At 40.5% G+C, this 27,615-nt stretch overlaps 3 protein-coding genes and 1 non-coding gene across 6 annotated transcripts; 2 read left to right on the top strand and 2 right to left on the bottom strand.

Annotated features, from left to right (window-relative positions):
- Positions 1-72: 72 nt before the first annotated feature.
- Positions 73-1,704, bottom strand: LOC145905876 (uncharacterized). Its single transcript, XM_082993196.1, has 3 exons — positions 1,650-1,704; positions 1,118-1,483; positions 73-902 (listed from the first exon to the last, which is right to left on the bottom strand). The coding sequence occupies exons 1-3, from the start codon at positions 1,661-1,663 to the stop codon at positions 251-253; spliced, it is 1,032 nt and encodes a 343-aa protein (XP_082849322.1). The 5' UTR covers positions 1,664-1,704; the 3' UTR covers positions 73-250.
- An 8,420-nt stretch (positions 1,705-10,124) lies between these two features.
- Positions 10,125-13,584, bottom strand: LOC145897591 (uncharacterized). Of its 3 annotated transcripts, none has more exons than XM_082985965.1 (4): positions 13,190-13,584; positions 12,359-12,441; positions 11,622-11,984; positions 10,125-11,191 (listed from the first exon to the last, which is right to left on the bottom strand). In XM_082985965.1, exons 2-4 carry the CDS (start codon positions 12,364-12,366, stop codon positions 10,540-10,542), a joined length of 1,023 nt encoding a protein of 340 aa, XP_082842091.1. In that variant the 5' UTR covers positions 12,367-12,441; positions 13,190-13,584; the 3' UTR covers positions 10,125-10,539. The 3 variants fall into 3 exon arrangements, with proteins under 3 accessions (XP_082842091.1, XP_082842081.1, XP_082842074.1); XM_082985955.1 differs by having other exon boundaries at positions 13,179-13,584; XM_082985948.1 differs by having other exon boundaries at positions 12,747-13,584.
- Positions 13,585-15,870: 2,286 nt separating this feature from the next.
- Positions 15,871-15,989, top strand: LOC145887904 (5S ribosomal RNA). Its single transcript, XR_014399379.1, has one exon. It is a non-coding gene; the product is annotated as a 5S ribosomal RNA (ribosomal RNA).
- A 9,622-nt stretch (positions 15,990-25,611) lies between these two features.
- On the top strand, positions 25,612-27,504 carry LOC145894397 (uncharacterized). The gene is made up of 3 exons (XM_082982976.1): positions 25,612-25,725; positions 25,925-26,290; positions 26,540-27,504. The coding sequence occupies exons 1-3, from the start codon at positions 25,718-25,720 to the stop codon at positions 27,168-27,170; spliced, it is 1,005 nt and encodes a 334-aa protein (XP_082839102.1). The 5' UTR covers positions 25,612-25,717; the 3' UTR covers positions 27,171-27,504.
- Positions 27,505-27,615: the final 111 nt, after the last annotated feature.

Here is a 27,615-nt window from a genome sequence, read left to right on the forward strand (position 1 = left end):
TGTGTTTATCATTGGCGACCCGTCCTGCGAAAAGCTTCCCACACACACAGTTGGTGTCAATTTAAATCATGATGTATTTACGGCTACCGACACGCACTTTAGATATAGTCTACATGGCATCAAACATAAAATGCATGCAGCAAGTGTGTACGTTTGAAGTACGACTGACAAACAAAAACGTCGAATGTGTAGAGTAACAGGTATTGCATACGCTTGGCGTGAAAATAAGGCACAAAGACACCTCAACTATTCAGCACGTTTCGATGTACTGGATGTGGTTCGTTATTGCCATCTCAGACAGCGATTGTGTTTTCGGGGCTTCACTCAATGTATTGAGTTTATCTTTGCACGCGGCTATTTTGCCCGTGCTAAAAGGGTCCATGGCAAGAACATGCGAGTAAAATACTACTTGACCGTCGGCGTCGCAGTAGGGAATGCGCAACACCGGACTAAAACCGTTTGAGGCGTGAAAGCGGGCTGCGCGATCACTGTGACTGATAGCAACCACGAGGGGCGCGCTTGAGTCCTCGCGAACGGCGACCGTTTCCTGGCAAGTAGCGGCGTGCAACTGCGGCGTGACTCGGTGGTGAAGAAGAGCGTTGCAGTGCAAGTTTTTGAGGGATAGACTACGGATGAACTCGTGCACGCTGCTAGCGCCTGTTTTGTCGCTGCGCTTGTCCAGGACGTTTAGAGAGTTGATCCTCACGACCTTGTTCTTACGAGCTGCCGCCTTTCGCTGCTTCCAGTCCTGTGACATGACGCGGATGGCTTCTTTGTACACAGCGCTCCCGACACCTTTGGACGCGTACCGAGGTTCGATGGAGCAAAAAAGCCCGTTCCACATTGGGATTTTTGTCGTACCAAGTTTGGTGCAAATATGCTTGTTTTCCCACGCTTCATACCTGAAGAGAAAAATACTTATGTTGTCACAAACAACTTTAAGCTGTTCTACGTTAGGGTTCCAAAAACAACACGTATTTTTACTTATTTACGGCGTAAGTTTCAAGCCAATGTAGAAGATGTGGTGGTTTAATATAGAATGAGACCTTTCAGGTCGAAACAGTGGCCATCTGTCTTCAGCTTACATAATAGTCAAGTTAAATGGTTTAATCTCTACCTTTTCACACGTTCCAGTCCCTCTGGCGATATTTTGGCCAATCCGTGCTTCTCGTAAGCTTCCCAGTAAGGTTCGTCATTCCCAATCGCCCACCCACATCCGTCGCTAGATGGCGGTACAAACAACACACCGCCGATTATTTTATCCGCGCCATCTTCGTGAACTTTCACGCCCAACAAGATGCCTTCCCCGCTTCCCACTGTTACGTCATAATTTGCGTCGAGGTACGCGCGAAGAAACGCGTCTCTCTTGGAAGGGTCGGGGACCATGTATTTGTAGAGCGGGTAGTGACGAAAGGAATTGACAAAGCATTCTCGAATTAGTTTCCAGTCTTCCGTGGACTTGGTGAGCTCGATTTTTGCGTTGCTGCAAAAAAAAACGCAATTTTTAGGTCTGGCATAACAATTATAAATTGCTGCAGCGCTTTTGTAACTAATTTATTTATCAATATTATTTGTATACTGGCACGCATGTAAGCTGTAAAGGACAACAACTGCACTGCGCTGGTTTGATTTATTTATAAAGATCTCACCTTTTCACATCCATTGTTGAACTTTCTTGCTTGAAACACTTTACGAGGTAAATTTTTGAAAAACGCTACAAAAACCTGCAAAAAAGATTGAAGCTATTATATTCACATACTCAAACAACCAGTAGAGTGTTATTAAACTAGATCGTTTTTAGTAGAAAAATTCTTATGACTCTACAAAATTCACGATCTGGAGTTTGTGAGCTGTGCGCGCCAATAAATACTATCCTCATGGCTCAAGGAGTGAGAGAGAAAAAAAGGGGCCGTTCGCAAACCGCGTGTGCGATGTGTCACGGGCGAATCTGGTCGCATATCAACCGCGTTCATTCGCCAGCACTTTAACTAGATACGCACAACTCAAGAGTTCTATTCCTCTTTGACCGTTTTTTCTCAATCGTTGTACATTAACCGCTGATGCCAAAAGGCAAAACTGCTATTTAGGTTTTTTGTTTCCAATAATTGCCATTTTATAAATGACTTTGCTCTCTGCAAAACAGTTTTTTTTGGTTACATTGTGTCTAGACTTGTAGTTTTTCTGTATACCTTGCGTTGTTGTTACACTTAAAGGCCAACAAAACCGTCACTTATTCTTAACTTTTTTTCAGCATATTTAGTCAGCATTTTTTCGTGTTATTTAAGGAGCCTTATGCACACACAAACATATTTGTAAACGACATTTCTCACGAAAAAACAGGATGCTATACCCTGGAAACCGCACGTAGGCTTATAGGTTGCTCGTGGAATGGGTTAAAATTATGGTAGAAGATTTGAGAATGTAGTTGGAAATGAACTGAAGGCCACATTTGAGACGTGGTAAACCAATTTGCGGTTGCGTATACACCAGCTCGTAGGCGAAAGAAAGAGTTTTAAGGGTAATTTGAACGTGCAGGGTGCACTCATTCGAAAGCTCGTTTCGTTCTGAAACCAATTATGGTCTTCTATTCTGCCTGCGCGCACTTTAGCTTGGTTTCGCATTCATGGGACACTCTTTATAGTTCGGGAGTTTTTGAAACGTAAAACCCAACAAGGTTAAGCCTTCCATCAAGACTGTGTCATACCGCTCCGCTATACTACGTTAGGAGCTGTGAAAGGCAAACGGAAATGAGTACACATTATTTGTTTGCCTTTCTCAGTAATCCGTGCTGACAACCTCGTCCTACAGCAGGGTTGTCCAAAGTTTTTAAATGACGGCCAACTTTAGTGTTGGATAAGGGCTTTGTTGCCCTGAGGCAAATTACCTGCATATACATTAACCTATACGACCCCAAAAAATTGACCAATGTTGTTTTCGAGGTCAAGCTTCCTTGGGGATTAACTTTTGATACATACACTTCTTTATTACTGAACTTACGTCATAAAGTCAGTTACATGTGGTCTGGAATTTTAACTGGCCGTAAGGTACGTGACTTGTTTGCTTCATGGTTAATCCGGCACTGGCCGGCTTTAATCAGGTGATAAGGCCCGCGGGTCGAATTTTTAGCATAAAAATAGTGCGTGTAGTTTCTATTACGCCTGAAAGGTAAAAATGTACAATGTTTTCAGCTGTTCTGCTGATAGGACTTCCTATTGCCAAAAATACACTATGTTTTTGTTTGGTCATTGCCACATTCCTTCTTGTCGACAAGTTAAATTCAATGAAAATGTCTTGTGTGTCGCATAAGTTAGAAAGCTAATCCAATTCTTGGCATGTATTGTGCGACACTATCCCTAACCATAGAGGCAGGCCACGCGGAATACTCGTAAAGGAAAAAGAGTTGTGAAGAACTATAATACAGCTACAGTTATTAGACAGCCCTTAGATGCAACTATTTTAGGTGGTTTTTATCTTTAGATGGCAAGACTCGATTGGCAAGTATGTATAAATCTGATTCATTGTGACTTCCACACATATATGTCCTAGTCAACTTTATCCGCGTCATTCATATGCTTCGGGCGGGGATTGGTCTGGTATCGGAACATAATACGTACATCTGAAAGGGAGTTTTATGTACATGTGCAATTCCATTCGAGTTTTCATTTTTTTGACGTTATAATCATTACACATTGCTGGTTCTTTTAGCGAAATTGTCCGAAAAGACTGCAGGAACCAACTTGTACAGGTGGTTGTTGACCGACAAATCTGTATTTGTTTTTCAGAATTATATTCGGAAACGAAAAGAAGAGTTAATCGATCGATCGAAACCACAAGTTAGCCGGTAATATATACAGGATTTTTAAACATCTGTCCATATCCACAAGCTTAAAATTCTTTTCCTGAAACTTTCCTTTCGTGTAGGAAACAATTCCATGCAAAACCCACTTCCACAACAATTAATTCCAAACGACCTAACGACCCGGTATCCCGAGAACGCTTTGTTTCATCCCTTTGTTACGTCAGTCACGTCACGAATTTCTGGTTACGCGAGCCGTGGCTGCCGGTTTCCATTTCTCAGGTTTTTTTAAAAGTTTTCCGTGAACTTTTCACTTATGCTATGTATAGAAACACGTTTCGGTTCCTTTGTGTCAAGTTATGCAAAAAAAATTCAAGTTATGCAACTTGAATGCAAAAAACGTACTGACGCGTAATAACATTGTTGCCCATCTAGATTTAGTTTTAAGATTTCCATGTCTGCCCACCCTGATGCCTTCAATTCAACACCGAATGCACGAATGTGTTGAGGTAATTCCACGCCTTAACTATAGTTCAAAATGTTTGGAACAAAAAGTCTTACAGAGCTGCAGACAGGGTGTACACACTGTTTCGACCTGTAAGGTCTTATCATAGTGTAGTTGTTGACTGTGGCACTGCGATAGCTTTTACACTAGCAGACACACAGATTTCCACTTTGTGGTACCTTTCGGTCAACGTGGAAAGTCTTACATTTAACGCTTTTGTTGGGTCTTTCAAATCGGATTCCTGTTATCATGCAGTAAACCCAGTGTTCATCGTGAGAGACGTTACGCAAGTAAGTTTGGATCGCAGCGATAAACGCCCATCAAATTTCGTGACAACGTTGCCACCTTGCAGCATACAATAATAAACCAGACAGATCCGGATGGCATTTAATGTCTTTACAAAATTAAAACACGTCGCTTTTCGCAGCAACTGACATGATTGTTGCCCATCCGTTTTTCCGTGCGTCATCAGAGCATGTGCAAAGATTTTTGTTTCGAAACCCCCGCAAAATAGAGCAAAAGTGTATTTTAACCAGTGTCAGTTTTAGAACTGCTGATTTGTGCCAAGTCAAGACAATGAAACACGAATAGGATTCGTATGAAAAACGCTATTTGTTGCCGGATCTGTCGCTATATATAGCAGTCCTTTTTTAGGATACTGCAAATGCTTCAAGACAAAGTGCACACTGGTTCCTTCGAATTAATCTCTAATTTCTAAGATTTGTCCTTATTTTGTAGGCAGTCTTCTTCGAAAATACGAGCGTCCGTATATCTAAGATTTACCTTTATTGGTGACTGGGTATTTTAAGCAGTTTTACCCACATCCAAATGTTGTAAACCACGTCAAATACAGGCCTTTTCCGTTTTTTTTCGCTAAGTTTGTATATGTCCACATTGCGGGCACCCCTGGATATTCATTATAGTTAAATCCACAAAATTCGTTGTAACAGCGTAATTGACTCGTCTTTATCGGTCGTGACACGCAGGCAATAATACATTGGCCATAATTTGGGTTTCTTAAAATGCGTCGACGAAATTGAAAGGACAGTTTTGGTAACATGACGTTCTTTATTTAGCATATCACATGTGTAAGTGCCAGCGGCCTGTTTTTTGGTGTGAGTTTCGAGTAACATCAAAGGATATGCCAAGGTTTTATTTAGTTTTCGCAAAAACACAAGAAAATATAGGAAAACAATTATGCGGCGGTCAGTGCACGTTTTATTTTAGGAACTCGGTGTAGCACTGTTTTGGTCTGATGCCAATACTGTGGTTATTTTGATTTGGGTTTCACAGTTACTGCGTGACACAATGACGTTCACACACTTATTTAAAAGTGCCGATTTGTGATCTTGCAAACCTTCGCAACCTAATTTAAGAATTAGGTTTTTGCATTTGCAAGATGGAAGTTTAATTTTCCGCAGGTTCTAACAGTGACAGAATTTCGAAAAATTTAGATTTTCGGAATTACAAAATGCTGCATATCTTGTCACTTTCCGCTTTCCAATCCTAAATAGCTGTATAATGCGGAAACCAAAACCGGTATTGCGGTTAAATGTTTTACTGCACGGACCGCCATGCATCGCGGAAACGCCAATATTACACACACAAGGTGTCACGTTCACACGGGTCAACGTGACTCGAAATTGCCCAGTCAACTTTACTTGTTAGAACGCGTTGAAAAAATTCACCACTAACTTTTGGACGCATTCCAACGTGGTTAACGTTAATCAAGAAAATTGGGTTAGGATTGATTCAATTTTCGACCGAATTAGCAAACCAGAAGACCAGTTGTGTGATAATTAAAATCCAGCCCATCTGCTACAAACCCTTTTGAAATCAAATCGCAGCAATGTTTGGCCAAACAAATATAGAATTTTTTAATAGATAGCTTTATTTTCAGTTCCAGTCTGTTACCAAGACATTGGACCTGTTTATTTATTGCCGATTGAAAATACCAATCCTTGCAAATACCGAAGTGTCTTGTGCGATGTAACGTCACAGCTTGCATCTCATAACACGTATATCATTGCATAACCTCGGTTTCGCACGAACAACTGTCCGAAAAGGTTTAGTAACAATCCATCCCGTGCGACTCCAGCTTTAAACGGTTAAATTATTTTCGTGCACTACGTCACCGACCCGAGTGAACCCAGGAATCGCAGAAGGTTGACGTAACACCGCTCAAATGCTGTTTGGTATGTTTAAGAACGTTTGAAGGGAGTCACTTTAGTTGCTTTCCGGGTTTGGTCAAACCGTGCACCAGGCTTGAAAGTGCAAACCGGTTTTGGTCCATTTTCAGCTTTAGTCAATTGGTCGGAAAACTTTAGAGAGGGGAGAAGCAAATATATTATTTCAAACGCGTTGATTTGTATTAGAAGTTATTATATACGATAAAATTCATAAATCATAATTTAGTGCAAAGATATGCATAATATTTAGATAAAATATACAGTTATTACAGCAATATAATATAACTGCAGGTCGCCTTAAGAAGCGTTGCAGTATAACATATAGCTGTTCATGGTTTTGTTCTTACAAACAACAATTGGTAATTCCGGTAAACTGCTTAAAAAAGGTTACTCTTTTTTTAACCACACCGCGATTCGAACACCTGCAGGTCGCCCTGGTCACAAAACCACATCTATTTTTTTTGTGCACACCGGGATTTTAACCCAGGATATCCTGGCCACTAATCTCGATCAGGTTTTCTTCTTGTTGGTATATGGGTCGGGTCCTTGACCAATGCTGCCAATCTCTATTTTCCCCTTGATATGACATTTACATCAACAGCTCCGTCTAACGGCCATGTAAATATTGCTGCTGGCTCACTGGATGGAAACCTTGGTGCTCCAAACACCGTTTTTGGCCTGCGTCGTGTTAGTTTTTACGACTCCGCAAAATAGAAAAACTACTTAAAGCGATTTTCCTGTGCTCGATTGCACTGAGTTTGTATTAAAAATCACATGCTGTAAATTCTATATATGAGCAAGTGGAGACAATATTATGAATTCTGTGAGTTTCAGACAGACTGTTAAGTTCACGCTCTTGCAGACCAAACGAAAAATGTTTTATCCGAATGTATTCACCTAGTTTGGTGCCCGACAGCTGACGGTGATTGTATTGTCACCACCAAGTGGAAGTCTTCGCGTGGCCGTTTGGGAGGCAAAATCGTCTACAATAGTCACACCAAACTGGACTGATGAGACCTTATGGGTAGAAACAATGGTTATCTGTCTGCAACTCACAGAATGCTGTAAATTGTACGAAAATGGGTGCATAATGGAAAAGTGATAATTATCATACGTCAGATGATATAAACATCCGCTAAATAAATAAAAATTCAGTTGAAGGGGGGGCGTTTTTAGATTTTAACACTAAAATGTACATGCATTAACAACACAAAATACACGCTTTTCCATACAGGTGTTACTTTTTGCAACAGAACGAAATGTGAACGTACCAGCACGTGCTGCGTAAAAAAATTAATTTCCTCCTAGCTGGTAACACGACTTGCGCAACTACGTGGCGTTGTTTGGAAAAGGTATTCTCAACGCGCCGTACGCGAACCCAAAAGACAAGCCCTAATTAGCATAACCGCGCCGTATCAAAACACTCTCGAGGCAAACGCACAAGAGTGAACTTGTAAAGATTGCTGACAAAGCTTTGTGCTGTGTGAAGGGTGGATGTTTTGCGGAAAACTATATTAACTCTATCATCCAATTTTTTCACCTACTCGACTTACTAATGCGTTTGGAACGTCGCCACATCGTTGGGATAATATTCATCTGAATGTGTCGGAACGGTTACGGCGCCGATATTATGTTGTGCTTCGCAGGAAAGATTACCATACATGACCCGGGAATTTTCGGTGGCATTCTAAGGCGCCATTCTAAGGAAGTCTGGCACGCATTTAAAGGGGAACTATCGGATTTATATGCTTAATAACTTTGACACAAATGTTAATATTTCTGTTTAAGTCGATCGGCAGGGGAACATGGCGAAGTCTCAATAACTTGTATTGCAGAAAACAGTTTCTTTTTTAGAAACTTTCGTAGAGAAAATTGGCAGGATATAACCTGCACTTCATATAATCGTTTTGTGGAATGCCTTCGCAACATACAACAACGTTTAATGGGTAATTGAAAAATACCAAATACAGCTTACATCTAGACATAAAAAAAGATGGATAAAATACAACTGGAAGCAATGTTTCGCTGATTGGTCCTTTGGTTGGAGGGGTACAGAAAGCCAGGATATCGGTCACGCAAATACCTCGTCCCTGACTCACCAACCCTATTTAAGTTACTGTCCGTGAAATTTTCGAAAGCTGCCTTGTAAAGATATGAAGACTATTTTATGCAATAGTATTTTTACTTTCATTACGGTGTTTAAGGTCACACAGTGTAGTTGCAGACATTTTTGAAACAAGTAAAAAACCTTACAGTACACACTATAGGCCCATAATTTGACGTTCCCAGAATACATCATTATCTACTGTATTCACTAAATGTCCTCACCTAAAAACAAATTTCGTTTACCTTTAAATTTGTGTTGCGGCGTTTTAAGCTTTCCGTGACAAGTCGAGCGCTCCCATTGACCCCTGTAGCGTTCCTCGGCCACCCAGATCGGAGCGAAGCAAAACCCGGGTACATACCCATTGTCCCGTACGAGCGGTCGAGTTTCGGACAAATCCAGTCAACACGCGAACTGGGAGAGGTTCTTTAGAAAGCCAACGGGCTCTCTGCGGTTTAATTGAGGCCCGCCGCGGTTTACGAAAGCGTTCGTACCTTCTAAACTATTGTGTTGAACGAGTTTGAATAGGAAAATCCGCGAAGGTTTGTTTATGTAAGCTGTAGGAGTCGCGTTGCGCTAATTGCTACATCCCTGTTCTTATCCACGATCCTCACCGGTTTGAAATGGCGGTGGATACGAAAATTACAGTAACCAAGTTTGCCTGTGTAGCGGTCATGAAAAATGAATACCTTGTATTTGTTGTTGCTCGCAATACGAATGTGGAAAATTGTTGTCTGATTGATATGTTTGGGTGCAAAGAACTTGGAGTTGATCACCTTGAACGCGAAAGTCAAAGCTAAGATGCTGGGCTTGAAACAGCTGCTTGGTCTATCGTACATACATGTTTAAAACGTATTGCTAACATTCAGCTATATCTAGTGTAAACACATTCGTCAAACGCCAGACACGTTGGCTGGACCGAGGAACAAAGGTAATACAGAAACGCCAAAACGCCTAAAATACCTGTGGTATTAAATTTCTGGGGAAATTTCGCCACAATCGTACAAGTCCATTGTTACGTCATAAGTTGTGAATTTACACAAAAATGATGGAATCTTAGATCAATATTGGATTAAGATGAGTCCTTGCCCCAAGGCGCTCACTAAATCTATAAACTTGCCGCAAAATTGATCGCGACAATTACTTAGCCCAGGATGTCGGCAAACCACGGCCCTGGAGCTGCACGTGGCTCTTTTGTCGCTCTATCATGGCTCCATACCGATATGGCCAGCTCTTTTTGAAATAAAAACAGCAATGTGAACAACTAATCAACAACGTAACGCTGTTGGTTTATTTTGTTTCAACTTATTTGCGACTGCGGGTACGCTTTAGTTTAACTGCCTAACTGACTATTTGTATGCTGACAGATGCCGATCTATTGTCTCATTTCATTTTTTGTATTCACTTCATCTTAAAACTTATCACGCACCTTTCTTAATGTCAAAATCACACAGACATAGCAGATTTTCGGAGCAAGCGAACCAAGCGTGCTACAGTTGGTGATGAAACTCCAAATACTCACGCAATGTATATACTACTGCTTTTAATTTACCGAACAGTAAAACATGCGACATACAAGAAAGACTGCATTTGACACAATACCCAAAACAGCAATATCAAGTATTAAATGAAATTAAATGAAAAAAAACACGCGCAAAACATTGCATTGAGCAAATCGCAATGGCCTCTAAAAGGAGGAAAGACATAGAGATAATCTAAGTGCCGTTTTTCTATACAAATCATTACAACATATACAGTACGCGCGTTGAGAAACAATTCATGTTGGATTTTCCGCAATTCATTGAGTTAATTATGCTGCCCACAACTTTTCTAAACACGGAATATTTCCATTAATCGAAGCACTGCGCAAACCCATGTAAAAGATGCCGATGGTCGGTTATTTGCGCTTCAAACCTTCAAGCACATGTTTTTGACATTTGACGTGTCAAATGGGAGCGGCAACTCCATTAGCGCCGTGGTTTACCGCAACGCCATTTTCGCTCAGTGCCTCCTCCAAGCCAGTCCGGTTACCGGTTCGGAACGGATCAAGCACTAAGACGTGCGTGTAGAACAACACTGCGTTGTTCTCGTCGCAAAATGGAAGCTTTACCACCGACTGAAACCCGTTTATTGCGTGAAAATGGGAGGCTCGAGTGCTGTGCGTTATGGCAACGACCAGCGTGGTTGGTTTGGAGGTCGCAGTGCGGTCTTCTTGGACTTCAGCTGGAACAACGCGCGACTTTGGCGTGCCTGTGATTTGGACCTGTTTCAACGATAGACTTTTGAATATGCGCCCAAGGTTACATTCAGATTCTCTCTGTTCCGGTGCTGAGTTTCGCCTCGTGTCGAACACCCTCTGTTTTCTGGCCCGTTCAATCAGGTTCACCGGCTGCTTGACGTTGGAACGTTCCGACAGTTTTCTGGCGTTCATTTTGCTCCAATATTCTGCGACAATACCGACAGTTTCTTGATAAACGCCCGACCCAAGGCCTTTTGCTGTGTAGTCAAGGTCGATGGCACAAAACAATCCGTTCCACATCGGGATTCTTGTTGCTGACAATTTCTTCGCGATCATTTGGTTTTCCCAGGCTTCGTACCTGAAATGTTTTTCTGATTGATTATTTTTACTATTTTTTACCAAATAATGCGTTGTGAATGTACATATATAGCGATTCTCATCATTAAATGTCAAATTTGTTGTCTTTTATGGAGATTTTGCTTGACTTAAGACTAATATATTTAGCATTTGTTCTATGAACACATATATTTCACAGATCATATTGCCCATGGGGACCACCTATTATTGCACAATCTATTATTGTTATCCGATGACTTGCAGCGCGTTCCGCTAATAAAACTTTAAATTATGTGTTATACCTGACGGTCAATTAATTTTTGTTTCAAAAAACATTGTGATTTTGAAAGAATTAATTTTCAGATGATTTATTAGACCCATAACTGTCAACTCTTTACCCAATGTGCCATTTTAAACAACAATAATTTCAACGATATTGAGACATCCCCCACCTTTTCACACGTTCCAGTCCCTCTGGCGATATTTTGGCCAATCCGTGCTTCTCATAAGCTTCCCAGTAAGGTTCGTCATTCCCAATCGCCCACCCGCACCCGTCGCTAGATGGCGGCACACACACCAAACCACCAATGATTTTTTCGCCTCCTTCGTTTACGGTCAGTTTAATTAGAATTCCTTGACCGCTTCCCACTGTGACGTCATAATTGGCGTCGAGATAAACGCGCAAAAAGTCGTCTCTGTTGGAAGGGTCTGGGACCATGTATTTGTAGAGCGAGTAGTGACGAAATGAGTTGACGTAACACTCACGAATGACCTTCCAGTCGTCCTTGGACGTTGTAAGGGATAATTTGTGTTGTCTGTGAAAAGAAATATTGCACGTTAAACCCCAACGCTTGAAAATTAATTGTATACGTTTTCGAAATAAACGGTTAAAACGTTACATTTCATCAACATTTTTTAAGAAAAAGGAGTTGTAGAAATAAATTAAAGTCTAAATTCTTTATTCAATCATCAAATTAACTGTTTTTGGTCTTCACCTTAATATTTAAGACAATATATATTTAAAAGATTTTTAGACCTTTCCACATTTCCCACAAAAGTCGATATGTTTCGCAACCCATAATTTAATTTTACCGTAGTTTAAAAAGCCCTGGTTCAAAATATATAGCATGCTGTTCGAAAAAAATAATATTTAGCTGACGTATTGGACAAAATTAAATGCAAAACTTACAAATCCATTGTTAGATCCTCATCGAAGTCGTCAAATTGTTACTCTTCACTTAGCAGGTACACCTGCATTTATCTACGTTTAAACTGCAACAAAAAATTAGGTGAATAACATTATTTTTATGCGAATTTTGCAAAATAATGAATAATCTTTGGTGCAAACTATCTGGAGTTAAGTAGTCTAAATAGAAAAGCCAAAGCTAGAATGCTGTTCATCATAATGCTGGTAAACGGTTTTGAGTACTGATGATGAACCCTGTATGAGTTCGAAACGTATACCAGCATTATGATGAACAGCATTCTAGCTTTGGCTTTTTTTATTTAGAATGAATAATCTCTACAACAAAAAAGCTGAAAATGTTTTCCCGTTTTTATCTCAAATTGAAACGCACCACAACACAAAGATGCATGCATGGGAAGGACTCTATGATCGCGTGGCAAGGGTTTTTAGTAGGATCCATCTAACTTGTGGGCCGTCCTAATGTCGTCCCGTGTGACAAAAATGAACCGCCAAGTTAGCGCCCACGAACTCGTCATGGAAGATTTGGCCTGAAACGACCCGATCTCGCATCATGTTTCATCGAGAATGCAAACTGTAACCGTGGAGGTCCTTGTATGTGTTTCGCAGATGACTCAAATGTAAACGCTCCAATGATATTTAAGTCAACGCTCTATTACGAATCCGCATAAACCTCTCTGCTTCATATACTTTTACTTTGTTTGAACAGATAAGGTCACTTTTGATTGAGAACAAAGCACATGGTTCTCACATAAACCCAACATTTTTGATAATGACAAAAGGGGAGATTCCAAATTTAACTTACTTTTTCTATACCTTTCTACTGTTGGTCCTCTCTTAAACCGCCCATGACAGGTAAACAAGAACTAGGCATAACTCGTTGCTTTGTGATATGAGATACGGTGTATCAAAACCAACACTTTTCCTAAATCCCTAATGCAGAAGCCTACAATTTCCTGTAAGCCAACTCAGGTGTGCACATACGAATATAGAGAAAAGGCAAAGTAATTTCCACTTTCTATACAATGCAAAGATAGAATAATGAACCGGTGTGCTTAACTATATTCAGTGAATAAACATTCCTGTAAATTCCGTTCAATTTCACCAATGGCTGTACTGATGTGCTGGCAAACAACAGGTCACTCGGCTCCATTGCACTAAAGGTTGTGTCAACTTTCGCTAGCGCTTTCCTTCTCATGCCCAGACGCGCACTCTGTGAGGCCACCTTTATCTCCCTGAAAACCGCGTCGTTTCGAATTTATCTGCGCATGTGTTTTGCTGAAGGGAAGAAGGAGTTGTAGAGGTGTACGTCACTTGCCGCATAACAGCCAAAATAACATCCGGGTGTTTCCGAAAACCCGCTTATTCAGTTTCAACTTTCTCCGCACCGACTGCACTTATTAACTACTTGAATTTGGTCCCTTTGTCCGTTATGTATTGGGATGTACTACACGGTGAACTATAGGATTTCACGATTCTACGATTAATCGCTACATAACGATTTAATTGTGCGGAAGCGGTTCGCAAACATGTGCGTTGTTTCATGTTTCCAAAGGAGTGGCGTAAAATTTTAAACCAAAATTTGGAGATTTTCTTGGGAAAATGCAAGCAAATAACAAATCAAATTTGCCTTCTGCGACCAAAGATTCTAAACATAGTGTTAAAGCGTGCTGATAGATTTATAACCGGTGAGTCGCAGGTGCCGTAAGCCCTTTCAAATGCGTCGCAAGTGAAAAGGAAGTGAACCACTGTTGTACGGAATGCAATTTTAAAACCCCATGCGAGAATGTTGTAACGCGTTTTTTCAACAAAATGTTTCCCAAGAAATATTTACATTTTATCCAACAGCGTTTCCCGTTCACATTGTAAAAGGGGCTAGAAAACCATATTAGGCCACTCCCGACGCCAAACTCCCTTTACCCTTTAATTCATACAATCAAGTACCCTCAAAAACCTTTCAGGCGCGGTTCGAAAACATATTTTCTTCTGCCGCATTTGTTTACGGGTTAGGACCCACGCAGGGGTTCGAAAACTATTTCATTGTCACTGCCCCATGACGCTGACTCGCCCCAACGCGATTAAACGCTGACAGACGGATAGCTTCGTTGCCAGGGTCACGCGCGAACGACGGATACCGCATATCCAATTAAGAGTGGTTTATTTTCCTGTTGGTTTTTTAGTTTGATGAATGACCGACGAATGTGATTTAATCTATATCTTGCTGTGGTGATTTCTCCCAAAAGACACAGGATAAATCCACATGAACGATATCCCGCGATAATTCCTTAGATTGCGAACCAAAACTATTCGTGTTGATATTTTCATGGTTCAGGCATGATTTCATAATTTAGTGAATTTCTCAGGTGTGAAATGTTGTTAGAAAGCACTTGAGCGTCGTGTTTTGGAGTTCGTTATTGATAAAAACCTGAAGCAGTTGACTGCACAATGGTTTGACTCAGCATATTGCGTATAATACTGATGTGACGATTTTTCCTTTTGCGTTTGAAGCCGAACATTATACTTGATAACATAATGAATATTATTAGTCATTCGCACACATTCCGTCAATTTGACGTGCAAAGGAAAGGCCCTAATAGTAATTTGCATATACGTTACTGTGAGTCAACGATGTCTGTCACTTATTGGTCACGCACACTCGTTGATTTCACAAAAATAATCACGGTTAAAAATCAAAAATCAAACCAATTAATTTAAAGTTTCGAGGTTTGTTCATAATGAAACGTATTTGTACGGCCTGTTTTACAATGTGCTATATAATTATAACGTGGTAAACTTTTTCCATTTTTGTGGATGATGTATTTGGGTCAAGTTTTTAAATGAGAAACGCGCTATGAGGTTTGCTTTTAATCTCAAGTGCACAAAAATATTCCGGTGTGTGTTAAAATACGCTTGAGCTTATTTTTAGATGGTTTCGTAACAAGTTTATGATCCGGCCCAGCTGGTATTAAACAGCTCCCTTTTTATCCTACTTAGGTTTACGGGTGCGTTTTAACAAGGACACGACGTCAACAGGCGAATATTAGTATAAAATATTGATTGCCTTTGCGTAAATGACTCCATCGTCGAAAGGGGTTTAATTTACGACCACTAGAAAAAGCCCGCAGGGTGATAAACGCGTCATATGCTTGTGTCGTTCATTTATCATTAACGTACAAGGCGCATTGCTGTTTAAAGCAATTTGTTTTCTACTTACCGATGCGTTTTTTGAAAACAATGCAGTTGTCCTTGTTGCAAGTTCTTTACTTAAATTGCTATACTGTATTCGTTAGGAAATAAAAAAAGACTTGTTTTTAGAAATATGGTCTATTAAAATCTATCTAAATACAACCTCACAAAGAGAAAATACGAACAACACAAAATAACTTTGTTCTTTCAATATAATTATAAGATCGCGCAATTCAAAACTAAAATATGACGACCTCACAAACGGCTGACACTTGGCTTCTTTTAAAACACCTCTTTACCAAGGAGCAATCGCCTACGACCATACCACGTTGAGAACACCCCATCTCGTCCGATCTGGGAAGTTAAGCAACGTCGGGCCCGGTTAGTACTTGGATGGGTGACCGCCTGGGAATACCGGGTGTCGTAGGCTTTTGCCATTGCAGTTTTTACTGGAAGTTAATGATTGTGATGAAGACCTGCAAAAAAACAGCCAACCCTTTATTGCAGTCATTAAATCAGACATATCTCAGTCTAATTTTCCTGCAATTTGCGAAAGTGTTTTTTTTAAAGATTTGCGTTGAATACTTCGCGTGGCAAAAGCTACTTTAAAATTGCTGATCTTTATCTTAATCCTATGATTGTGGTCCACAACTTGACCCATGCAGCGTGAAAGTTATTTTTTACAACACCATTTTCCAAACCAGAGGTTTAAGTTTTTGTGACGGAAGAATGGAAATTACTAACGCTACTTTATATTGAAAATACAGACATGTACATATATCGATTGGGCAGAAACTGACGTTATATTGCTAGTTATAACTATAAGTTTGAGCCACCTTATAAACAAATCTGAGAATATTGTTTTTATATTGTTTCTATCACCATTCACGTGGTTTTTGAGCGTAGGCCACAACATGTCTTCGAATAATTTTTTACATAAAAACTATTCGCAAAAAATTCAGAAGAATCTTTTGATAGTAATTGCGGAATGCGATTACATGCACGTTTATCGAATTTATGAAATCGAAGCTGTAAATTTTTGTGATGTATTCGAATGGGAATGAATAATATCCGATTCTTGCCATCAATTTAAAACAGGAGTACACGACAGAGCACACACGCGCCAAATCTTACTTATGAAATCGTATATTTTTAAACATAGCCTTCCAACTATTTGCTTGGTACTTGGGTCGAACGTGTGCTGCTGCCAATTGTCCGTCCTGCCTCAGAAGTAGAGTCTCAGTTTCTCTACCGCCATCTACCCATTGTGTTAAATAAAAAAAAGAATCACTAGATGGCGCACAAGAATCACCATGTAATCAAGTTGTATCTGGTGCTTTTTCGCATGTTTTTCGTTTTATTTGAGTGGTTGCGTAATTTTATGCTTTAATGAAACACTAAAGGTGGCTGCACACAGTATGTGTTTGCGTTGTTGCACGAAAACGCACGTTGAAAAAACTGCGTTTTGAAATCGCAAGAAAACGCACATACGAAACCGTCGCTTTCGAACGCAAAAGCAATCGCACGTGACTGTACGATGTAAGATTAACTTGTGCGTCTGTACTTACGTCCATCTCAGCCACTAACAAAATCGGATTTAGATGATTTAATTTAATGTTTGGTCCCAGGTGCCGCTGGTCGCTACTGCCCCCATTACATACACCATACAAAGAGAAACGTAAAATGCGTTGTAGTTATTTCGTACCGTCAATTGTTTCAGGACCTATATAGGCTACCTATAGCGCAAACGGTCTTGCTATAATTATTCGTTTATTACTCATCTTGGAATAAATCCTAGTTTAGCTGTTTTTTTAACTAAACAAAAAAAAACCTTTTTTGTTTCTTATTCGCCTGCGATTTTTGAAGTTTGTGTTATCGTGCGGCATCGCGTTCAGTGTTCACATCACATCGCAAAGCAACGCAAGTCACTGTAATATGACGTCATTGGTGCGATTACGCGCGGCATTTTTCGAGTATTTATTGTATAGCCGCCTTGATGCTATCACCACACATGGCAGAACGGAGACATTGTTGGCTTGGACTAATACCAACATGTACAGAACATAAAATTGTAGTTCCGTAATGTCATTTCCACGAAAGTTGTTCAGCAGAATGAATTAAAATAGAATGTCTACTTAAAAATCAAATTAACCGGGCGAAGAGATTGCTGCCTTCCATTGATTGAAAAAATGCAGTTTTGAAGGTTAATTGATTCAAGGGAAGAGATACGCACGGCGGTTTTTGGTGCCTGTTTCTGTTTCCTGGTTTTAGACGGTCTGACGCCACGCTTCTGCAACTGATCAATCAAACCTGTTGAAACGCTTGGAACACATTGAGAAAAGCCTGCGCTTACCGAGGATGATTTGTTAATCTAACGCACTTTCTGTTTGTATTTCCCGTCTGCCGTACGTCGTATTATGCCTGGTTTGCCTTTAATCGCTCTTAAATCTGTTTGTGGTGTTTTGGGTTGAAAAGCGCCGAAAATCTTGTGCTTCAACATCCATCGTGAATTCTACGCAAGTTTTCCACATCAGACAATTCTGCTTGCAGTTATTAGTTTATTGGAACACATTAATATATAACTTCAGTGGTTTCTGCCTATTTCCGTATTATTGAATGAGATAACTTACAGTGTATAAAGTCTATATATTTGCAAAATTCAAACTACGCACTATAGATGCTTTAGTTTATATCCCATTATGACAGGAGTAGTAATTGTCATCAGGGCTGGATTAAGCCCTTTAGAAGTCCAAAGCAATTATGAAATTGTTGACGTGTAATTACATAAACAATAACCACACATAAATTTATGCATCGAAATTAAACAATATCTACGTCATAAAGAAAGAAACAATGTTTATTTTTATATTATAACTTAATGTACTTTATCCTATAAACCTTATACGTGTGATAATGTTTCTAAATGGTTACTACAACCCTGAGCCCCATGCCACTTCGTAATTGGGACTTTGCTATATCATGCGAGTCGCTGTTGTGGTTCTGAATTGAATTGACCCTCGGACAATCAGCAGAGTTGGGGCATTTCCAGGGCGTTGAAACGTTTTAACACCGAAACGAGGATTTTGCAACTTTGCTTTAAACTCTGGACACGCTCTGCAAGTCAAACGAACCTCGGCGAGGGAACTGCGAACTTGCTCTTGTTTACCCAAAAACAAAGATCCACTTTTCACGTGACGAGCTCGACTGCTGCGTCGAGGCTTTTGATCGTTTTAACCGGTTTGATCTTGTTGCCTTTTCCGGACTGGGGTTGTGCATAAGGTTCACGTCTCTTATGTTCAATGAGATTGCGACTCCTGCACTGCTGTTTTCTGGCATGCAGCTTGAAAGATGTTCTGACCGAATTTCGTTGTGGATAATTGTTCGGTTACCGTTGACAACGCGGGCGTGCGGCCTTTTTTTTGTTGATATACGATATTCTAATTTTCTACCTGTGGTGTTTTAGCATCGTGAATTTTTAGATTCACCGCCGATCCGCGACCGCAAGGGTTTTGTTAAAGTGTATAAATCTATTGCAAAATAGCGTCAGCCAGAAACCCAATGAATTAATTTATCAGGGAATTGGTTATAAATTATTCATTTCAACAACCTTAGTTGAACCGTTTGAGTAAGAAATGTGACAATTTACGTTTTATAATACCACCATGCGTCAGCCTTTTCCGTAGTTTTGGGTGTGCGTGCCTTTGCCAACCGCTAAGTGCCAAATAACCAAATCCCAGAAGAGATCCACGTGGCATGCAAGGTTAAGAAACTGACCCGTTGAAATTGGATTAAGTGTCTCAAAGCGTTTCCAGTAAAACAATTTGCTCGGTTGTTCGCTGCGGGCCATTTCAAATCCATTTTTCATGAGGAATCGAAAGAACGGCAATTATCTCCAAGGTGGTGACCGTTCTTGTGCAACAATCTGGAGGACCTATATGGGTCGCTTTTCCGCATTACGTCTAAATTTGTCCATACACAAGGTATTACGCTGTCACAAAACTCTTCGAATCTAGACCCTTTCTGATATAAAAGCGCTCTCTTGTGTGATCGTTTTTGGCAAGTTAACGCATGAAGCGCTTGATTTACGTCGCGGTGTAGCATCTTGATCGGGCGTGCAGAGCGCACAGTATATATGCAGTCGCCGGTTGATAATGAACAAGTTACTTTAGATCGCTCTGATTAGAAAAAATCTGCAAAAAATACTTCATAATTAGGCCGCATACAAATGCTTTCAAAGATTGCATCAATCTGTCATTTAATCTTCATTCCAGCATATTATATCAGTACATATACTGCACACTACACATTTTTTGTTCGGGAATATTGAAGAGATAATAGAGTAATAATGATAACGCACATAAAGCAAGATCGAAACCACGTTTATCCGACGTATGTACATACATTTTTTATCCCACTGTTTCTGCGATTCGTATTTACCCCTCGCAGTGGTTAAACAAAACATTATTCCCTTAACTGATAGACGCGCCGTTTTGTTGACTTGACTGTCAAAGATATCAGAGCTGAAATGTCACGGCAAAAGGCTTATTCGCACAAACTTTTATCCGTGTCGCTTGCGACGTCAATAAATTTCCCACAGAAGTCTCTTATTCTGAAACTTAATACTGCACGACAAAACAACTGTTTGCGGAAAGTGGCCACAGGCATAAAGACGCCGTCGTTTCCTGAACAAAAAAGGCGACAAGTTGCCAGAGTAAAACAAACTTGGGAAACTGCAGTAAGCTTTGGCGTATTTCTTTTGCAAGCGGGAACAATAAGTCGCAGTGAAAACCATTAGATTGGGCGTGTGGAGAATATTTGTCGGGTTATATCATCTCACCAAGATCTACAAAATATATCTTTAAACAAACAAGAAAGTATGGTCCCCGACCCCTACAAGAGAGACGCCTTCCTTCGTGTTTATCTCAATATCATTTATGACGTCACAGTGGGGGCGGGGATGGCCTCTTATTGGGCATAAAAGTTCACGAAGATGGCTCGGATAAACAATTGGCGGGTGATTGTTTGTATTGCCCTCTGGGATGTGGATAAGCGATTGAGGACCACCAACCCTTCTGGGATGTTTATGAGAGACGGACTGGCAATAAGATATCACCTCAAGGGTTGAAACGTGCTATAAGGTTGGATACTAAATAAATTAACAATCAATTTCAGAATGAGTAATGCTGTATTGCTAAGTCCGAAGGCAAAATGTATTTTGTATATGTATGTATGTATGTATACATAAATCCGTTCGAAAAATGTCTGCAAATTTGTTGTTTAAAAAAAAATTGTGTATGTCTTTTAACCTCGCAAACAGCCTTTTTTTTTATCTTTTCTACTCATTTTATCACAGATATGAAACCTGGGAGAACAACCACGTGACAGGGAAACCGGCTCGGACGCGCATTTCCATGTGGAACGAATTTTTTTGCTCCATGTTTTTTCAGAATGTCCCAACACTGGCGCAACAAACAAGCAGCGGCGGGAAACCGCACCCACGATCTCCGGCAAAGTTAATTGTTATGATAGCGATGACCCCACTTCCACACAGTTGAAGGCCCACGGATACCATGGTTTGCTTTGTAACGAAAAGGTTTCTATTGTAAAGACTGCGTTCCAATAATAATTTCATGTGGTCTAGAAAGGTTCCTGCACCGAAACCTTTTTCTTTCTATGTCCCTGGCCTATGTATACCATCCACGACTGTATACCATCCACGAAATGATTGATAACAAGAAAAGTGGCAGTACGCAGCTATAGGCAGGTGAAAGCTGCATGATAGCCGGCGGCAGCCAACTGTCGGTTTTTGTTCAAACACAATAGAATATCTCCGTTAGAAAGTCTTTTCAGAAACGACTTTTGCAATAAAATGTTTTTCGTCACGCCAAGTTTTGGCATTATCAACGCCGATACGTGAAAACAATTAAAGCGATCATCAAATGTAAATCATTTGCCTTTAGCAGTCATTGTGACATATCTGCAGGACTTCTTTCGTCAAGATTTGAGGTTTATCTGCGGATTTGCGTGAATATTTCGTACCTTCTTTCCCGCTTTATTTTCTGTTTCGAGTCTTCCTCCTAATTTAATAAATATTGACCTAAAGTTTAATTGATTGACGGGCTGTTTTATTGGATGTGACATGTCCGTCGAAGTAATATTACAGCAGAGGTATTTCCGCAATATCCTGGAATTAAGACTGACTCTGTCTTGTGCGCCGCTTAAAATAGCAAATTAGTATAGTGCAAGGAAACCAGACTAGGGAGCAATTTCCAGCATGTTGAGTAGTGAAACAGACCCAGACAAGTTCAATGTGTTGCGTTATGTGGTTGTTCCTCTTTGAAAATGGCCAAGAAAGCCAATGAAGTGTTTAAATTCGGCATAAATTCGCAGTGGGGCGATCCTGCCTTGCTATGCGAAAGCATGGCATTATTTCTGCGTTGTCTGACTCCGGTGGTGGAGATCCTTTACGCATGTGAAGGTCGCCTGACAAATTGTGCGCTTGCGCACCAGTGTACCTTGGCCACAATATACCCCGTGAAACCACTGAGCTCCTGTTTTGGCCTGGTTAGCTCAGGGTCGTGAGTTCAAACCTCATCGGGAGCTTGATTTTTCAGATCTCGCTCCGACTTGTCGGGAAAAGTGGCTGATCCAGCTTGGCTGCAATGGCTTGGCTGCTTAACCTTATGATATAAATTCGGTATGCGCACGTTTTTAAATGCAGAACGCTGTGGCGTCAGTATTCCTTCGAAGAAAATCAATATTTTGTCGTTCATTGTGACGTCATGATTTACTTCGGCATGCTATACTGTTACAGCAGCAATAAAAAAAGCAGTAATTGTGATTGAAACGTAAAGAGTTAATATTCTTTTAGTGTCGATGTGATGTTTTTTGTTTGGATTCTGTGGTTTTTGTTTGAAATTAACCAAAGCAACAATATACGACACACAAGGGTGCGAATTTGGATTAGATAAACAACCGCCTTTGAATGTTGTATTTAATTATTTGTTTGTTTAGTTTCAAGATAAGTACCTGAAACAACACGACGATGCGAAGGATTTTAGCTTTGATATATTTTAATGATTACTTTTGATGCGAGACACTGCAGAAAAAGACTTGATGAGGAATAGAGGAAGCGCAAAACACAAATTTCATGACTTACGCTCTTCCAAATTTGGTTGCAGAAATTGCAAGTTGTAATATGAAAAAAAACTTCAATTTCAGAAAAGAAACAGGAATTAGAAAGGGTGCCTCTACAAGTTTAAATGCGCTGGTTTGGGGCGATTGCGTAAATACCGGCCCAGTTTATGTATCAGATTTTTTGGCGGCCTATTATTTGCGCTTATATTATGAAGGTTTCACTTTAGAACAAGCAGAACGTGACGGCATGCAAACTTATTTCTGCATCAGCCGCAATGCGAATATATTTTTGGGGTATAGCTATAATTCACATGCTGTTATGACACGTGTTTTTACCGCAAAAGATAAACGAAAACTTGCAGCCATTTTAAACACAAATGAAGAACCCCATGTAACTAACACGCCCACGTATTACACAAGTGACACGGTTGCGTCAGTTGGGGTGACGCAAGCAAACACGTCAACCCAAGTTCCACACCTTCCTGTATGAATGACGTTAACGTTGCTTTGTGCTTCACTGTCGTATATACTATAAGTTGCATGTAAATAAGCGAAGCCAAATAATAGGACATGTGCCTGGAAGTGGCGCTGATAATTATATATAACAGTGCAAGGGTTGTTGTAAAACACCAGAAGGCAACAAATTGCGTGAAGTAATTCGCACGAACAAAGACATCGGTTTTTGTGGAGGACAGCGATTGATTCTCCCATGTGTCCGGTTGTAATCGACGTTTCTGACCCCAGGCAGGTGTTTCATGCCACGGCTCGTGAGGGCGTAAGAGTCAATTGAAGAACACTAATCGCGTTTCACGGCGAGATGGTTTTTATTGTTTTGTGACGGCAGAAAGCGATTCAAGGTGGGGTTTCAAAAGCTTTTAAGGTGGATAATCTCATTGTTCGCGAAATGCGTGAAGTTAGTAGAAATGTAATTTGCGTGTTTATAGCTTTTGTCGGCGAGTCGCGCCAGCGCAGATGTTCTTCAGATATAGCAATGGTTTCTGTTGCGGTTAGACTGATTACAACTCGAGCGATCCTGATTATAGTGGATGTGGAGGCAGCGGAAGGCGTGGCTACAACCTTGAATTAAATTAATGTATGCTGGACGTGAGGGTTGTACGTATTTTGCTACTTTATATTTGCATGTGATGAATGAACCAGTGTAGTTTTTTTACGAGTATGCTAATGTGACCTGGTCTGTTACACCCGCGATTATGTTATTTGGGCAAAGCGTTTTGGTGTTATAACGCAGGTATTTAGGTAGTTTTTGTCATTAAAGCGCAAGATTAAGTGCGAACAGGTCCTTTTTAACTTCACTTTTTATTAAGTTTTTTCTCATAAAAATATGGTAAAGCAATGTGCTAAGATTCGAAATTTGTATAAACCGTTAAAGTTACGGCATACGTCACGGCTTTTTTCGTCTATCTTATAACTGGTGGTGTATTTGTCTTTCCCACGTCAACTTGAAGCAAGAGGCGCGAGGCGGCGGATGCGAGGCGCATTTACTCGGTCTGTCGCTGAGACTCTATGTTTGGTCAATCACGGGTCCAGCGCACAGCTCTATTGTTTTAATCCGCGATTGACCAATAGGTGTTAAATGTTGTAGGTCATGGGCCGTGCGTCCGGTAAAGAAATAGGTTTTGTTTGGTGCTTTGGCAACCTGCAGCTCGAACTCAGATAACAACGATAGTAGGGAATCAATGATGCAGCAAAAAATGTCGATTTCGGTATTTTTGTTATTTCATACTTAGCCAAGAATTTTTTTTTTAAGTTATGGCGACATTGTTTTGAAAACGGAATGAGTTTTTGTTGCGTTGCTTGTTGGATCACGCAGTAAAAATCATTATGAAAGCAAAGGACGCATTAAACAGTATGTTAATAATTGTTGACCAGGAAGTGTTTCCAATGTAAGCGGATTTTTATTGTCATCGTAAATGGAAGTTCTTTGATGTAAAATACAGAACTGTTTATCTGCACGAAACAAAATGCGCGTCTTTGCCAAACGCTAATAATATTTATTCACCGCACAACACCACAAGAGCACTTTTCCGGCAAGACGCCTGCCGCGTCTCCACATTTCCCGCAAAAAAATCTCATGTTCCGAAACTCAATAGGTCATGATAATGTGGACACACCGCCTGCGGAAAGTGGCCATTGGCAGAAAGACGCCGTTGTTCAAAGTTGTTTCCCGTCAAAGTAACCGCATTTTTCCCCAAACAGGCCGCAAAGCAAGACTGCGAGTTGGATGCTGCCGTAAAACAACCTCTCCCTTCTGTCCCTTTTTCTCGCGAGAAGGAACAATACTGCTCGTTTAAAACAATGGGTCACAGGCCCCCGCTGTGGCAGAAGCTCAAAGCTTTAGTACCTCGTATTCGTAATGACGCGGTGTTAGCAAACGAGGCGTTTCTATACTGCTGTTACTGTTGGTAGTTTGAAACCATGTAATTTATTGGCGTATGCGGCCGAAAAGTGAACACTGCATTGCAGGTGGTGATTTAGATATCTTATTGAAGTTTCGATCCAGTCTTAGAAGCTTGTGGAATATGAAACGTAAAAGACTGTTAGCCAAATTTACAAAACGGAGTACTATACACTGAAAAAAGAACCGTTCCGATACTGTTACGACTTGTGTTGATAGACTTTCTAATTGTCGCGGAGTCAACTTTTAGTGCCAAGTCTAACACCTCCACACATAGGCCACTCAAACATCGAATGAATGAACGTTGAATGCTTTAGCCAGTGACTCTATTACGTCTTAATTACGGTTGATGCGTCAACAACACATGTAAGTATGTACAAGATATAAAGGCACTGTATATCAGATACCAAGTGGGCAAGTCGTATTACGCGGCAACTAACGCATATATGTCACAGCTTATGGTCACCATTAAGGATTTAAATTTTTATTTATATTTTTTGCCAGGAAAGTAGCTATAAAAGATTAAATTTTTGCACAAATATTTGGTTTCGAAAGAGATCGTGAAAACGCTTTCCATTTTCAAGGATTTTGTGGCAGAAGAGAATATGGAATGGTGAGTTTATAATTTCTTCATGTAATTGCTCCACAACTACGTACAAAATGCAATTGTCAAACTCCTTTATTGTCCAAGCAACCATTTGTTGCAACGGCAACTCTAAGATCAACAAACCTGAAGTTACTCAGTTGATTAAATTAAAACTACAATTGGTTGTAACAAATCGAATTTACATAACTTTTGTTTTGTTTACCAGCAAAGTTCAGATCGATTTGACTCAATCCAATGCCGAGTGGCCCGCAATTCGAGAATGCTTTGTCAATTCCTTTCGCCGCTACCCACTCTACAAATACATGGTCCCCGACCCTTCCAAGAGAGACGCGTTTCTTCGCGCGTACCTCGACGCAAATTATGACGTAACAGTGGGAAGCGGAGAAGGCATCTTGCTGGGCGTGAAAGTTCACGAAGATGGCGCGGATAAAATAATCGGCGGTGTGTTGTTTGTACCGCCATCTAGCGACGGATGCGGGTGGGCGATTGGGAATGACGAACCTTACTGGGAAGCTTACGAGAAGCACGGATTGGCCAAAATATCACCAGACGGACTGGAACGTGTGAAAAGGTAGAGATTAAACCATTAGCTTAAACATAAAAAAGCTCTGTTGGCCTAAACGTGTGTGACTTGTTATTTTATGTCATTGCCCATTGTCGGCAAACTGGATTCCGATTTGTAAACGTGATTTTACCTCTGACCTCGGCTTGCCATTGCACAGTGAATTCATGAGACGATTCGTCTTGAGGAAAATAAACATTGCTAAGCACTTGCTATTTTCCTTTTTTGCAAAACAGCGACCTTACTTTCTTTTCGCAGATACGAGTCGTGGGAGAACAAACACGTGACCAGAAAGCTGGCTCGGACGCGCATTTCCATGTGGAACGGATTGTTTTGCGCCATTTGCCCCAAATACGCATCTAAAGGATGCGGCACCGCCGTGTACAAAGGAGCCATTAACATCATGTCCCAGCACTGGCGCAACAAACAAGCAGCAGCGGGAATTCGCACCGTGATCTCCCGCAAAGTGAGCTCAAATTCACTTGATGCTCTAACACAAGACCAAGATGATTTCATGGGTCGGTTCGGCGCCAAATTATTACATGGATTTTCGTTGTTAAACCATCGCAGTTTGCCAACTGGAATCGCGATTGCACAAAGAAAACCTTTCGCCGTTCATCCTACAGGCAGTCACACCGCACCACTACTTGCCGCTGTCAGTCACAGCGAGCGAGCCGCAAACTTCCACACAGCGAACGGTTTCCGCATGGTGTCGCGAATCCCCTACCACGATGACGTAGAAAACGTGGTCCCATTTTACGCACATGTACTTGTACTAGATCCGTTTAAAACAGGTCTACTAGACAGCTGCAACCGCTTGTTACAAGTCCAATTGAACCAAACAGCATTAAAAGTAAATGATTGTCATGAAACCTTACAGGCAAAGTGATTCTTTTTTTCATTTTTCCGACAATTTTTTGCTCATAAGTGGCAACTGTTCATTTTCCAATACATAGTGCAATTCTTCCACACTGAATGTTGAATATTAATCTCGCCTTTTTTTCTTTCCTATTTTTGTTTGTATAGACCAGTTGCTCTCAAACCTTTCGCGTGCGACGCAATTGGAAAGATTCACGGCACTATAGTGACACTTCCCATATTTATAATTTTCAGTCGCAGAAGGCTGACTTGAGTTGTTACTTGCCTCCATTTTTTTCCGAAAACAATTGAATTTCAGTTTTAAGAATTATCATTATTCAACTCAAAACGACGCACCATGGATTCGCGACGCACAGTTTGAGAATCACTGAAATAAATCTTTTTATTGTGTATTTATTGTTATTTTGAAACGGGAATAACGGCTGTGAATTTGTTTAGTTCGGTTTGAAATGTTT

This window comes from Ascidia mentula, chromosome 1 (genome assembly GCF_947561715.1).
Source record: "Ascidia mentula chromosome 1, kaAscMent1.1, whole genome shotgun sequence".
Classification (NCBI taxonomy): Eukaryota; Metazoa; Chordata; class Ascidiacea; order Phlebobranchia; family Ascidiidae; genus Ascidia; species Ascidia mentula.